The 16,442-nt window shown below is 36.8% G+C and overlaps 1 protein-coding gene across 1 annotated transcript in view; it reads right to left on the reverse strand.

Moving 5' to 3' along the window:
* Positions 1-11,377: 11,377 nt before the first annotated feature.
* LOC114653371 (histamine H3 receptor) overlaps positions 11,378-16,442 on the reverse strand; it is a 179,672-nt gene continuing 174,607 nt past the window's right edge. Inside the window, exon 3 of the mRNA XM_028803648.2 lies at positions 11,378-12,597. Coding sequence (XP_028659481.1) covers positions 11,722-12,597 — 876 coding nt within the window. The 3' untranslated portion in view covers positions 11,378-11,721. The remainder of the gene's footprint in view (positions 12,598-16,442) is intronic.

Raw genomic sequence — 16,442 nt, forward strand, 5'->3', positions numbered from 1 at the left:
AATAGGCATTCCCCCACACTTGGAGTCGGAAGTTGGACAAGCCTCACAGATGAGACATGAAGGAAAACAGCAGTGCTTTATTGGTTGTTGGTATGGTGTTGACCTGTGGCAAGGTGCTTTTACCAAATAAATAACAGTTTTAAATATCTTGAACATGGACCTCATGTATAATGCCATGCATGGAATTCACACTAAAACATGGAGTAGAGACAAAACTGGAAATGTACGCACATTATGTATGCACAAAAGAAATCCAGATGCATCAAACTGTGTGCATGCTAAGTTCCACACACTTCCTCTTTATAAATCCCAATGAACATGCAATGTAATGCACATGCATGCGCCTCCTGCCCCACCCTGACTCCTCCAGGAATTTTGCATATTTGGATAAATAAATCAATATAAATAGCCCCTTTCGTCCAGTGCTTTGTTAAGACATGGAAGAATTTCAGCAAATGCGAAGTGGAGGCAAGGAAAAATGTACTATTTGGTGGCTTAAACAGTAGTATAAGCAACCAAAGAAAGTTGATTGAGTGATACGGAGTTGCGGAGACACTTGAAAGTTCACGTTCAGAAAGTCACACAGTGCCCGAAATAAAAAAGTCATTAGATATTAAAGTTGACGTGAAAGGCAAGTTGCAGGCCACTGTCTGTTTATTATGTTTCAGACAATATTACAAAGCTGACCCCTATGCCAATGACAGGTTCATCAAACTGCATCTCTTCAGGTACAGGCAAGCCATGATTGTGTGCCACATTATACAGCACACTACATGCTTGCACAATGTGACACACTTTTCTGTGGACTATAGAGGAGCACATTAATAGAGTGAAATGCTTTCTATTTATATAAGCAAAGGCACATTTGATAGTGTAGCATCAGTACCGAGTGCCATAATGGCTACCTTTCATAGGACGGCTCACCATTTTGCAGCACAGGTTGGAAAAAAAGCACCTGCGAGTTTCCATTTTTATAGGCTTTTCTGCTGTAGATGATGTAATGCCAGCTTGTTCTTTTGGTGATTCATCCCTGGCTGATGCAACTTTTCCAGTTCCATTGGAAAAGCAATGAACAAGCAGTTGACCATTCTGATTCCATTTGGAAAACTGGTTGTTGCTGCAAATTTCGCTTTGATGTTTACCAGTTCAACCACAGTGTAAGGAAATCAGAATGACAAGCAGATAATACCATCCTATACAGCTGGCATGGCGCGACTCAGTGATAACTGAGAAATACACGATCAGTCAGCAAGTTCACATTGAAAAGCTGCTGTGGCTATAAACCCAAGAATGGACAGAACTTGTAAAGGAGCAGGTAAAGTACAAATCCTTAAAGTCTGCCTTTGTAAAGCCTGCACCAGTTCGGCACACAAATCCAAGAGGATAGCTCTTGGAAATCGAAATCGACTTAGAAGACAGTCAAAATCATCAAGAAATGAACTCTCTTCTAACTCTTACATTTCTTGTAACAGTGCTACAGCAGCTATGGTAGTTGAAATAGTTTGACCATTCCATGCACCATTATATATTATGTATTGAAATCGTATATATTTGATATCAATCAGGCAAATTAAATTTGTAAACAATTTGCAATTCATTTTAGTGTATTTGATAAATCCTGCATCATGGATACAAATATGAAAAAGAAGGAAACTGACGCAGAAAAAGTACCACTGCTTTGACTCTGGGTGTCACCAGTTTGCAAAACCGAGCAGGAACGTGCATATGCATGGTCTGAGACTGCTGTGAAAATGTGTGTGGCTTTACAGCAAGTTTAGCTTTTATATATCTCAAAGCGTGCGAAGAAACGGGTGTATGCAACCTTTCTGTGCATACACACCATTTTTACATGAGGCTCCAGGTGTGCAGCTGTGTTGTGTCTGATGTCTGGGCGCTGGGTGCCCCTAGTGGTTGCAGTATGAAGCTCCATGTAACGCTTTGCCACCATGGCTTGATTTTATCTTGTCTTTTCAGGTCCACGTCACCTTCTAATTGATGGCATGGCTAGATTTTCATTTCTATGACCTCCTTCGGTATTTATTTTAAATAAAAGCATCAAGTTAAGAGAGTGGGGGAGTATGGAGTCATTTGTTTTTAAACTCGTCATTATTGTGTTCTGAATTTTTCAGGTAAGCAGGCTAAAAGTTTCAAGGTAAAGTTGCTGTTCCCACTAATGATGTGTTGAAGGCTGATTAGTACATCAAAATGCTCTGCGTACATGAGCATAATGACGCCATCAATCAATACTTCAGCAGTAAGTGGGCAAAGTCAAAAAGGTAAAGACTTTCATTCTACAGGCTATTTCCATTGATAGAGTATTAGTGGAGTTTGGGTGGATTTATGCTTTAGGAGTTTTTTGTGGGGACTTTGGTTTCTTTCATCTGCAGTAAGATTTGCTGCCATGTTGTTGTAAATCTAAATCTAACTCCCACTGTGCCACCTTGACACCCTAACAAGATACGCCAAAGAGAAAATCTGTTGGGTTTCTAGTTTGAATAATTTTAGCAAGGTTAAGGGAGGCTCGTTCGTGTTTTCACCTCATGGCGGAGCGGCGAGTTGTAGATACGCTGCAGAGTCTGACTGGAGTACAGCCAAGCGTTCTCATTTTTGGAGCATTTTCAACACGATGATTCTTTATTTTTTTTTTTCTTTGAATGATTGTTTTAGCTGATACTGTTCATTGGTCTGGTACATTATCTGAACTTTGGACTTCTGAGATGATGGGCCAGGATTTTCATTTGATCTTCCTGTTTGATTTTTCCGTAATCCTCAGTTACAACTTTGTTTGACGCTTTGCTGTTATTACTTTGCAGAAATCTTTTATTGTTATCCTTCAGTAACCTCCCATCTGGAATAAAAATGTCAGAAACGCATAAACTATACAGTCATCATGAAACAAATGACATAATTGAATGTTCTTCACTGATGTTTCTGTGGTTTTATTATTAGATAACCCATATTTCTAAAAAAAATATTTATAAAAATAAATGAGGAAATATTGTCTATGTTTAGACTAAAATGGTTTTTCATGGCATATTTTAAGACAAATTGGACATAAAAATGGAATGTAATCAATTTTGTAGTTAATTATATTTTTCACATAACTTGGTGATTGCCTACAGTCACGCATTAATTGAATCCACATAACAGAACTGTTGTAAGAAAATATAAAAAGAATTCAGTAAAAAAGTAAGATTATCATTTATATATCGAGTATCAACAATTCTTAACGCTATGGCTGAGGAGTCGCAGTGGACTCATCACCACCCACATCCAGCCAGCATACAGAAGTGATTAAGAAGGCTATTAAGATGGCAGGTTTTATGTCACAAAGTGCGGAGTCCAAACTATGCCTAAGTCACATGATGCATCACTGAGGCCTCACATGGAGTGCTGTGCTTCGTTTTGGTCTCCATGTTGCAAAAAAAGACAAAGCAGCACTAGAGGAGGCCCAGAGGAGAGTGATGAGCCAAACTCAGGGACTGAGAGGTTATGAACTATGAGGAGAAACTGAACCTTTTCAGTTTAAGCAAACGAAGATTAAGAGGTGACATGATTAAAGTGTTTAAAATTGTGAAAGGAATTAGTGCAGAGGATCTAGGCTGTTACTTTAAAATGAGTTCAACGAGAGCACAGAAACACATTTGAAAACGTATTAAGGGCCGATTCCATACAAATGTTAGAATGTTTTTTTTTCAATAAACTAAGATAGATACATTAGCTAAATTAGCAAGTACAGTAGTTTGGTAGAGAGCAGGACTTTGGAGATCTTCAAATCGCCACTTTATGTTATTTTGGAGAAGAACATCCTATAATATTCTAATGCTAAAATCACATAATCTAGTTAACAGTGTAATATATACAAAATATTCTGTTAGAAATAAGTGAAAGGTTAATAAGATTCAAGTCTATTGAAAAAAAATGTTTTTTATGCTAGGTTATTTTAAACTTCAGTGGCATTTCCCATAAAACAGTGCTTCAAAGATGTGATGTTCATGATGGGAAAGGCCAGCAATAACTTTGCTTTGACACTCCCTGAATCTGGAAGTATACAGATATTGGAGTCTGGGAAAGTCATTTATTTTATCTGCTGAAAAAAGACAAGTCTGGCCTTGTCATCAGCAATGAGTCCTCCAAACAAACACTTGAAGTGAGAGATTGCCGTGCAGAACTGGACTAGCAATTTTAAAATCTTAGATTCTCTGTAAATCTGTCTTAACAAAGGAATTGATGTCACCTTCTCATTCGAGATTCCAAGAAATTGTAAACTCCATCAGTTAAATGGCCTTCACAGTGGTGACCCTTGACCCACTGATGCTTATGGGAGGGCCTCTGCTGATGTACACAATCATTTCAACAGTCTTCTTGTTTTTTTAGTGTTCCAAGATTACTTTACTGCAGCTATATGTCAAGGCGTCTGCAAACGTAGTGATGACACCAATCAGATGTTAGCTCAATTTTTCTAAAAGGCAAGCTAAGAAACTCAAAGTCAAATAAAGGAACGGTTGCAGTGAAAGCTGCAGATCATGCACAAGAAAGCACAAAGAGAAACTAAAAGTAGGTTTAAAGTGTAGCTTAAGAGCAAGCAGCAGTGAGTAACGACTTCATTACAATGAATGGAAGTTGGATGACAAGCTGGTGATGCACAGAGCTCACATTTAGAGACGAGCCCAATTACAGGCCAGAAGACAGGCACTGCCTCTAACTTCATCATTTTGTTTTAAATATATGTAAAATAAAACTTCACATTTGAAATCATTCAGCTGTTCAGGATTTATGTGTGTGGGTTCATTTGAACTGATTCAGTCCTTTAAAAATGTGTGGGATTTTATATGGTTTGCTGCCCATGAATGCTAAATATCTACAAAAGGCCTTTAAATTGTAGAATGAAAAGATCAAATGTGGTGAATGTTTTACTGCCAGTATGGGAGCAATCATCAAATTATCATGGCCTACTTTTATATTTGCCCCACACTTAAAAAGACAGAAGTTATGTAAGTGATAACGCACAACAGCAGTGAATCACAAGGCTGAGTCAGGTCCTTATGCAATAAGTAATATTAGCTTGTCCATCTGTAGAAGACCCCATTATTAGTGCAGGTGCATGTAATGGGAAAGGGCACCAAATGGACTAAATGGCCATACATGTGCTGTTAAATGTCCTCAACTGATATTTTTCACTTTGATGATTTCAGATAATATAGAATACTTCAGCCTCTCTAGTCACCCTTTCAATCCCAGATTATTTTACTTATGGAAACCCTACTGAGTGAAGATAACCATTAAGTAAGTGAAAAAAAAACCATGTCGACTCTAAGACCTGAAGTAGGTGGCTATCCTGCATACAGATTGATGTGGACTTTAAATCATATTGTCTGTATTGTGTAATGAGAGAGAGAGACGGGACAAGAACAAGTGCAATGGAGCAGATGTCTTGCAATGCTATGAAGAGAAGTCATTGGCTACCATATAGTGCCTGTTCTTTGGTTTCACATCAATTTGAACAACAAGAGTACTGTGATTGGTGGGTGGTTTGATGTGATCAATAACCCATCATCCTCCGAGTCATCAGCTATAACTTGATCTTGCAGGGTATGTTTTGTTGCTCAATTAACAATTACGACACTAACCTTTTTCTATTAATCTATACTATATATATAAAATCTTAAGCATAAAAGTGCAATAGTGACGTTGTTTTGTCACGTTTTTGTCACGCTTTAAATCAGGCTTATTTTAAAACCTGTATATATATGTTTGGTATCATTCTTTTCAGAATTTATCGAACTTTAATGTGATGTCGTTAGATTTTCAGATTCTTTTTCCGTTTTTAAATTCTAAACTAAAAAATATTTGTGCCAAAAGATTTAACCTCACCCGGGGCCAGAAATAAAAGACAAAGAGTAGGACAGCTGCTGTACAGGCTTTTAAATGTTCAAACTGTAGTGCGAGATGCAGATCCAGCAGCTGATCGAGCAAAGAGAAGGTAAAAAAAAGAAATATCTGTTTCCCATTGCATCACTGTTTAAGAGGGGGTTTTGGAGGAGCAACCGCATCTCCTTGGGGTGCGTTCAGCCCCCACCCTTGGCTGGCGAGCAAAGCGAGCAGGGGTGAATTAATGTTTTTAATAAACATTAAATAAGAAGTACTGCTGAAGTACTTAGATGGTGAGATGGAAATGCCAAGGGTGAGTAGTAATCTCTGATAATAAGAAACTATGAACATGACATCTGTTAAGATTGTAAAAAGTGAAGACCAACTTTCCCCGCTCTCCGGGCAGAATAAATGCCAGTAAGGCCTCAAAATTGCTTATTAAAATAAAAAAATCAAGAGGCATTAATGGTTATGGGAGGTTTTGCGCCTTTCTTCAAGCAGTATGTATTCATGTTCGCCAGTGTGGGTGACTTACCATTTTTCCTTCCAGATTGACATGGAGTATTTTCATTCTCTCCTGACTTCTTCTACTACTACAAGTGACTTACACAGAAAGTTGTCAAACACCTACTAGTACTGAGTGAAAAAGTGAATGACCCCTTCTGCAATAGCAGAAGCTCCTTGAAATGCTCCACATAGTCAGGTCTTTCACAGCACACAGCACACAGCTCTCATTTTAGCCCAGTCAACCTGCAGAAACACCACGACATTTCTATGGGATGTACATCCCAAGTACACTTCAGGTTTAGCTCCCTGACAGATGAATGGACATTCGAATACAGAACAGAATTTGTGTTTACTTTGGTTACAGAAAGCCATTCAGTTTCCTGAAGCATTTCCACCACCATCACTACAATGTTTGCTTGTTGGTACAGTATGATGTTCTTACTGTGGAATGCTGGGTTTGCCTCACAGAGGAAATAATAAACAGACATCTTCAGGTCTCTTCATTATGTTCTGTATGGTTTAATACTGGGCTTTTGCTGGGCAACGCAAAGACAAGCTGAGACTTGTCCCAATGTCACTCCACTGTTGTCTTAGCCTGTTCATTGTCATGCTAAAAGGTAAACTGTCACCCCAGTCTGAGATTGCTTGCCTTCTAGAGTAGGTTTTCTTCAAGGACCTCTCTGTATTTGGCTCCTATCATCCACCCCTCAGTTCCAGCTGGTCACTCTATCATAAATGCGTGATTGATGGAGTGCTTCACAGATGGTCATTCCGTGACAGGTTCTGTCATCTCAGCAGAGGACTTTAGAAGCTATGCTAGAGTGACCATTGGGTTCTTGGTCACCCTCCTTGACCAAGGCTCTTTTTTTCCCAGTTACTCAGTTTGGCAGGACAGCCAGCTTTAGGAAGAGTCCTAGTGGTTCCAAAGTTCTTTTGTCTTACAATTACTAAGGTCTTTGTGATCCTGGGAATACTCAAAGCTTTAGAAATAGTATATACCCTTGCCCTGGTCTATCCCTCAATACAGTTATATTGTGGAGAGAATTCCTTGGACTTAATGACTTGGTTATTGTCCTGAGATGCAGTGTGAATAGTGTGACCTTATATACACAATTGTGTGTCTTTTTTCTAAAGGATGTCCAGTTCAATCAATTTTTCACAAATGGACTCTCAACTCAAGAATAATTAAAGCAGACAGGATGAACCTGACCTCAATCTGAAATGCCACAGTAAAGGGTCTGAATACTTCCTGTTTTTGATTTGTAACAAATTTATAAGCTTTACTGAAAACACATTTTCAATTTATCATTAATGATTATTGAAAGTAGATTGATCGGAAAAATGGCAAATTTGTAGAATTCAAATTAAATGTACAACATAATAAAGAGTGCAGAAAGTGAAGGGGTCTGAATACTTTGTGAATCCATTTATGTGTATGGAAGCAGAAAAAAAACCCTTTGTTCAAAGCATTATTCTGCACATGCAGTTCTAATAACTGCTTCTTTCAGTTAATCCTTTAAAGCAGTTATTACACAGTGTACTTATTTTATTGAAATCTTCACCTTTTAATTCTCAGTCTCTATTTCTGTATGATGTTATTCTCATTATACAATAAAATGAGTTTTTTTTTTTTTAATTTAGGAACAAACTGGATACTTAGTTTTTTCAGAACCAGAGAAAGAAAGAGTCTTTGATAAAAATGAAATCCTTTTCATTGTTAGACATATCACTAACAATATACCTGAAAAGATCAATGAATACACAATTATTTTGACTACAATAAGGAACACTTTGCAGATGTTGTCACAATATCTTAAGCATATCTTATGTACATCAACTTTAGTGGAATCACAGATTCACAAAACATATGAATTTAATAGATATGTCATACTGTACATAATTACATACCATACCATTTTCAAAGCCCACTTAATCATGAGCAGGGTTGGGGGGGTCCGGTCTCAGCAAGCAAAGGGCACAAAGCAGGAACAATCCTTGGACAGGGCGCCAAAAATTACATATTAAAAATTTTATAAAATATGTTTGTCGTTTTCTTCATGCAAAGTTGTTTATAATTCAGATATATTTGAAATGACATTCTATTCAAGAAAAGTATGCCATTTTGAGACATATTTAAATATTTACTGCCATTCTTAGCAGCTACATTAACTGGTCTTTCACAAGTTCTTACTGTTCAGATGTGACACTGAGTATCTTTATTGATCTACCTCTCATATGTTGCATTGTGCCTATGCATTATAAAAAGTATCATTCAGGAGTTTTATATTTATTAAATATTGAGTAAATTTGGGCTTGGATTGCACAAAAGGTGGATTTAACCTCCTTATCATAAATTTTTTTTCTCAAAGAAATATGTAAAAAGCATTACATTTTTTGGCTTGAAAAATCACATTTTTATTAAATCTCATCTTTCTATTATAAAATATGAAAAAAACTAAAAGTACAAATACAGAGGTGTAAAAAGTATAATTGTGAAACAAATAATAATGATGAATAATAATAATAATATGACATGAATAATAATAATAATAATAATAATGGCAATACCATGTATACTATCAAAATATGTCTTTTGTGAGGTATAAACTGCTTAGGTGTATGGTCACTTAACTGATGCTGATCAGCATAATGGTTCTTCTCAACAATAATTCTTTTAATAACATCATCATCAAGAAATAAATTCAAGTAAGCAAGTGGATCTTGGCTATGAACTTTCACTTTTATTCCTGGCTGCACCACAAAATCAAAACAAGGCGGTGCTGGTTTATTTGAAGAAGAGTCAACAGAATCCCAAATACAAGCATCATCAGAATCACTTTCAGTTTCACTGTCCTTTTCAATTTTACTGACTGAAGACTGACTCACTTTATGGACTATGATGTTTGCTGATGACATTGTGATCTGTAATGAGAGTAGGGAGCAGGTTGAGGAGACCCTGGAGATACTGTATGCTCTAGAGAGGAGAGGAATGAAGGTCAGCAGGAACAAGACAGAATACATGTGTGTAAATGAGAGGGAGGTCAGTGGAATGGTGAGGATGCAGGGAGTAGAGTTGGTGAAGGTGGATGAGTTTAAATACTTTGGATCAACAGTTCAGTGTAATGGGATTGTGGAAGAGAGTTGAAAAAGAGAGTGTAGGCAGGGTGGAATGGGTGGAGAAGAGTGTCAGGAGTAATTTGTGACAGACGGGTATCAGCAAGAGTGAAAGGGAAGGTCTACAGGACGGTAGTGAGACCAGCTATATTATATGGGTTGGAGACGGTGGCACTGACCAGAAAGCAGGAGACAGAGCTGGAGGTGGCAGAGTTAAAGATGCTAAGATTTCAATTGGGTGTGATGAGGATGGATAGGATTAGACATGAGTACGTTAGAAGATCAGCTCAGGCTGGACAGTTGAGAGACAAAGTCAGAAAGGCAAGATTATGTTGGTTTGGACATGTGCAGAGGAGAGATGCTGGGTATATTGGGAGAAGGATGTTAAGGATGGATCTGCCAGTCAGGAGGAAAAGGGGAAGGCCTAAGAGGAGGTTTATGGATATGAAGAGCGAGGACATGTAGATGGTGGGCGTGATTGAGCAAGATGCAGAGAACAGGAAGATATGGAAAAAGATGATCCACTGTGGTGAACCCTGACAGGAGCAGCTGAAAGGTGAAGAAGACCAAGAGGAAAGAGATTACTGCTGTTGAGTGGCTCCGCAACATCACTGCTTCTATTACTGTCAAGAGCATCTGGGCTGCTGAAAAGGTTTCTTACAAGGTGCCATTCTGAGGTTAGGAGAAGACATGTCTGCACCATTGCTTTTGTAACACTCAGGCCTGATGCTTACATAAAACACATCTGTACAGTTGTCTAAGTGATGTTTGGGTCTAACACTAAGGAGGTTAATTACTTTCTTGCACATATGAATTGGAATGAGAACAGTTTGCTTATTTATTAAACTAAGTGTGCTACTCGCCTAAGACAGGCTGAAATGTAAGTAATCAACATAGATATCACCGCTAATGTCTGCAGTGCAGTGTGTCCATCTGGCTGTTGCACTGCAGGGACATAGCAACTGGACCGACACACAGACAAGACACACAGTCACCTGTCCTTTTATTAAGGTGGATAAATGTGTGATGTGATTTAGGATAACAAACAGAAACAGACAACTGTCAAGGCAATACTTGTTTGTAGGGGATACATATACCATTTATCCTCCTTACTCTAAATTTATGTTTTTAATGGCTCATTAGAGTACTATGCTTATAGATACATTTAAATAATAAAAAAGTTATTTCCAGACAGAGAAACATTTCTAGGTCTTTTACAATGAACAAATATCCTTAATTCAACCATAACCGTATTCTAGATTTGATTTAAACAAATTATTTTGTTTCCAGTAATAAAGGATGCTTACACACTTTCATTAACCATTAGTAATTTTTCTACAAAATGCAATGTATACACAGAACAACAATCTAAAACATGTCTTTGGAGATTTGAATTCATGAAGACCCTCATGTTAATATATAAATATGATTATCTAATAATTTAAATAAGCAATTCAAATTTCTAATCTGGCTCAATATGTTAATAAAAGATAATTAATTTTAATGTTCACTTACCAGGTTCATGAACATACCAGTTTCAATTGAGAAACATGCCAACTCCCCTGAAGTATCTTTTGTGCATTAGACTTTTTTTTAGATATTAAGAAGTAAATGTTTACACTTTTATGAACATGCATCTATCCATTTATCCATTTTCTGAAGTCCAGAGTACTGCAAAAAGAGCTCTCCCTACATTAAATGTCTTTATTAGATTTACAGTATGTCACAGTATATGTCTTTTGATGTAGAATTAAATGTAGGTTGTCTTTTTACATGAGTGGTCATTTCCTATACTATACAGTGAGACAATCTCAATGCTATTCTTTTTGGGTATCACAGTTAGCATACTGGGTAAAAAAATTAACAATGCTGTTCATATGGGAAATCTGAAAAATAAAAATGTTTATGAAGATGCAAAGCCGCTTAATTTTCACAAGAAACATAGAAATACATTCCATACACAGTATTTTACACAAAAATCATCATTTTTGATTAGAATAATGTACAGTCATTTAAATATAATAGCCAGCATTTTGTAACATTAAAATAAGCACTTTTTACACTGAGATAAGTTCTGTTTTTGTACACATCCCTATATATAATGGGCCATTTTTGTTAAAAAGCTTAGCTGAAGTCTGAAAACAGTGTTACTTCCTAGATTGGAATACCAAAAAAGTTTCTGTTTAGTTACTAGATTCAAATACAAATGTGTCTCCACATTGCCCAGTTCTATTGGCAAGACTGTGGCTCTATCTGAGGCCGTATTGTCTGCCGTTTTGGACACAAAATCTTTGCAAAAGCTCTTCTAAAGCTGCTGTGGCAAAGTGGATAAAGAAAAGGGTTGATTGCAGAATTCAACCAAAGCAGCCAAAAAGTTATCTCATACCAGTGGTACTGAACACAACGTCCACTGCAAGCAGCCCTTATAATCATCAGAAGTGTGTAAGGTGCCCAACAAATGCCAAAAATGCATACTATAATAGCTAGAGACTTTGCCACCTTTTTATCTCTAGATAATCTGGAATGCTGGGCTATCTTCTGAGACAGAGTGTCAAGTCTTCCATCTGTGGCTGATGGGTGGACATTTATGCAACGCAATGTGCCTGACCTCTTTTTCTTCTTCTTCTTTTTTTTCTTCTTCTTCTTGAATATGAAAGATGTGTTGCTTTGGCAGGTGGAGGATGGAGATGTTTCTTGCTCTGCTACCACATCGCTCAGTGCTTCGCTCTGAAAGGACCTGCTTGTTTTCACAAAGAATACTGAGCCCATCTGGTCTTCAGGCTGACAGCTTGGCAATTGGCTGTTTCCATCTCTCATAGAGTTTAGCCTACTTTTGTTTCTTTTTCGGATGTTTAGATAGATGCTCAGATTGAAATAGGCCACACTGATGAAAGGTGCAAAAAACTCAAAAGTGGATGCACACAGCAAGAAGTACCAGGTGTAATAGAATTCAGCATAGCACTCTTCCCCTGGAACATTGCTTTTTCCGATAATGAATTCCCAGAAAATTATAGCAGGGCCATACAAAAGGAAAGCTAGCACCCACACAGCAACCATCTTGGATATTGCATGCTTGCTCATTCCTTGCTGTGCCCTGTATGTAACCTGGAAAGAAGAGAAAGAAAACAATTCTGTCACATCTTAAGTACAAATTTAATGTTTTGCTTTTATAAACAATTCAAACTTGACAAACAATGAAATCAAAAAGAAGCTTAACTGTTAAAAAATAATAAAAATTAGACATACAATATATAAAAAACGTTTTATGTAGGCCTCTTCTACAGTATATATAGCGACAAAGGCTAAGCACACAAACATAAATAGTCTGATATTTATGAGGATTCATTTTAAAATATGCAAGATACATAACTGTTGATAACTGTTTTGCATGCCATAACTAATTAAAAAACATTTAACATAAAGGTCCACAAATAACAGTATGAAAGAACTAATAATTATATGCAACATGAATTCACCTAAAGAATAAATTAGAAGCATTAATCAAATCACTGTGTGAGACAAATAATGGATAGTGGATAAGGCATCCGCTACTGACGCTGTGTGAGCACAGGCAAGGCACTTCACCTGCTTGAGGATAAAATGGAAAAAACAAAAGAAATGTAGCCAGTTGAAGGTTTCAAATGTTGGAAGTTGCCGTGGATAAAGGCGTAAGTAAATGTGAGTAAGTATGGCAATTAGAAGCCAGTCCGTGTTTGAACGTGGCACGTGGATGGCTTTAAACATAAGTTCATATGAACATGTGATCATTAAGTTCATTGCTAGTTAATTGGAAGCTGGGACCCATCCAGACAGCATTGGGCATAAAGCAGGATCCAGGCTTGGACAATTCATCACTATATCACCAGGCACAGTCACCCATATTGGATCAATGTAACGTTATTTGGAGTTAAATTCATAACCACTGCCACCACTCAAAGCCAATGTGGACATGAGAAGAATATGTACACTCCGCACAGGAAACAACTGGAGCAGAAAGTGAACCCATGTCTCTGGTGCTATGGAGCAGCAGTATTAATCATGGTGAAATAAATCAAACAATCCGTTAATTGATTTAAAGCATTTCTTTAAAAATGTGGAGGCTTTCAAATAAAAATTGCTTGTCTTAAAACAAAGACAGAAAGGGCAGAGGATATTCTTTTTTTTGAGGAGTCTGTGTTCCTTTAATGTGGGTAGTGACATCATTCACATATTGCACAACTCTGTGAAGGCCGCTTGATTTTTTTATGCTGTGGTGTGCTGAGCTGGTAACATAACTTCAAGAGAGAGAGGCTCACCAAATAAACAAACCTCTGTCATTGAAAAAGCAGGCTCAGTTATGGGACTCACTCTGGATCTCCTGGAAGTCGTAGTGAAGCAGAGAATTAAAACAAAACTAAGTGCCATTATGAACAATACTGCACCTCCTAACACTGAGGACTTTCAGGGAACAAATCATTCAGCAGAAGTGTGTCAAGAAATAATGCCTCAATGTGATTGTGACTGCCAAGTGAGAAGTTTTCTTTTTTTTCCCTTTTTAGCCATTCAGATAATAGTGTGTGTGTGTGTGTCGCTTGTCATATAGTGCCTTTCATATCTATCTATCTATCTATCTATCTATCTATCTATCTATCTATCTATCTATCTATCTATCTATCTATCTATCTATCTATCTATCTATCTATCTATCTATCTATTGAGCTTTTGCAAAAAGCCAAACTTCCCCCTGGGGACAAATAAAGTTCTATCCAACTGCACCTTTTTTTATGTCAGGACCTGTCAAGTGATGGGAAGACTTACATAAGATGACGGAGTTTCTTGAAACTTTATATTTGGTGAAGAAACAAAAATAGATATGAGGGATTATTACAAATTTACAGTCTTGCAAAATTAGCCTGATCTGTTTATTGAATAATTAATGTATAAAAATATGATGAAAAATTGATTAAAATCAAATTAAAGATGATAGTACCGGTAATTATAGTTGTTGATTTGCAGTACATGTTTGAGAATTTCAGGTAAACAGATGAATGAACAAGTGAAGTGAGACGATATAAATTAAAAACAAAAATTAATTTTGTTTTTAGCTCTTAAGGCGGGGGATGCAACAGAATTCATCTAAATATGCTTGAGTGACCAGACAAGCTCTGTAAAAATTAGTAAACTTTGGACAGTTTTGCTTTTCATTTGCTATTAATGCAAACTTTAATGCAGTTTAGTCTGGAGATACTGAACACCACTCACCACTTCAGTGTATGGTGTATTTTTGGTAGCATGTCAAGCCAGTTAACTGACCAGTGCTAAACACCCTACCATTAACTATCTTAAGGTGATATCAGCTGAAGTCTGATACTGGGAAAGGAAATAATGGGCCCATTATTATCCTTGCCAGCTGCTGTTTGAAGAAGCTTATTTCTGTTTTCCATTATGTATCTTTTCAGCAGGTAGTGTTATCAGTTCCTAAAAAATGATTCATTAGCCTGAAACATGTTTTCAGTCTATCACTAATTAAGGACAGAATTTTTTTTAAGATGTTAATAATAAATTCAATTCAAACTTGCTGTCTCATGAGGAAAACTTGGGTTGTCATTAGACTTTTTACAGAGACCAACATAACCTTGTATTAATAAATAAATAATATCAAATCATATCTAGTGCTGGTTTAATTTTTTAAGTATTAAAACTTAACCAGCAATTGTTAAGAATAATAAAGAACTGGGCCCCCAAGTTAACCCTGGTGATGTTTACTAAAGTAAAGCTTATTTAGAATATTAACAGTGTGCCAAAAGCCATTAGAAAGAGGAAGCAGCAGAAGAAGAAGATTAATAGCAATTTTAATGAAGGAAATGATGGACGGGCAAAGTCCCATGAAGCTTTTGAGGCTTCTTCAAGATTGTTCCAGAAAAATATCAGGACTTTTTGAGGTTTATAAATAGTGACATCTAACGATTTACAGAAACCATAAGACAGTCAGTGACAGAAGCTTGCATATACTAGAAACCCTTGCTGATTGCATAAGTTAATTCTGACACATGCACTAAAGGCCTAAGAACACTCCATATGCTCATCTTATGATAATCACATTATCATTAAAATGCTGCATTTTAGTATGACCAATAATTTTCTTAAATTAAATAAAAAATAATTGAGTTGTTCTAAAGACAAAATTTGTTGCCATAACAGCAACCATTATGAATATTGTACATTATAAGCCACCACTGATTCATAATTAAGTGACAAACTTTTTAATGTGAAGAGATTTTTTCTGTGAGGCAATGTAAACAATATCTTGGGGGCTATTAATACTAAGGGTCAAAGATAATCAAAATGGGGTTTAGGAATGTATAGTTCTTGTGGAACAGGGAAATGGGAAAGAGACAGCGTCTAAGGGGGATTAGGGAATGTGCCTACAGTAGACTACAGTATTTAAAAACACATTATAAATTCCACTACAGATGAATAGTATTCACCATTGTCTGATAACAGGTTGAAATGTTCCCTAATTATTGATTTCCTTTTTCTAATTCTGGACTATAATTGAATTCAATATCGACTCTGTATATAACATCTGACCAGTAGTATGACACATGGAACAGCGCAAACTTCTAGCCAGTCAGAGCACTCCCAGTGTTCCAGTAATGTTTGAAGTTTTAGATGTCATCAGTCACGTGTTAATTAAACTTTAGTACGCTGTTTTGACACAGTTCTTCTTTCTTTTCATCTTTTCTCATTTCTATGTGGGGTTGATGTGCTTGATCAACCTTCTCTATAGAGCTCGGCCCTGCACCTCCTCCCCCAGTCAGACCCTTTTCCTTCTGATCTTTTATTTTAGCTATCCATCTTTGACCTCCCTCACTTTCTCTTCCCCTGTATTTTCATTTTCATCACTCTTTTGCCCAGTAATCCTCATTACATGTCCATACCACTTCAGTCTACTTTCCTGTACTTTCTTA

The sequence above is a fragment of the Erpetoichthys calabaricus genome, chromosome 6, assembly GCF_900747795.2.
Source record: "Erpetoichthys calabaricus chromosome 6, fErpCal1.3, whole genome shotgun sequence".
Taxonomy (NCBI): domain Eukaryota; kingdom Metazoa; phylum Chordata; class Cladistia; order Polypteriformes; family Polypteridae; genus Erpetoichthys; species Erpetoichthys calabaricus.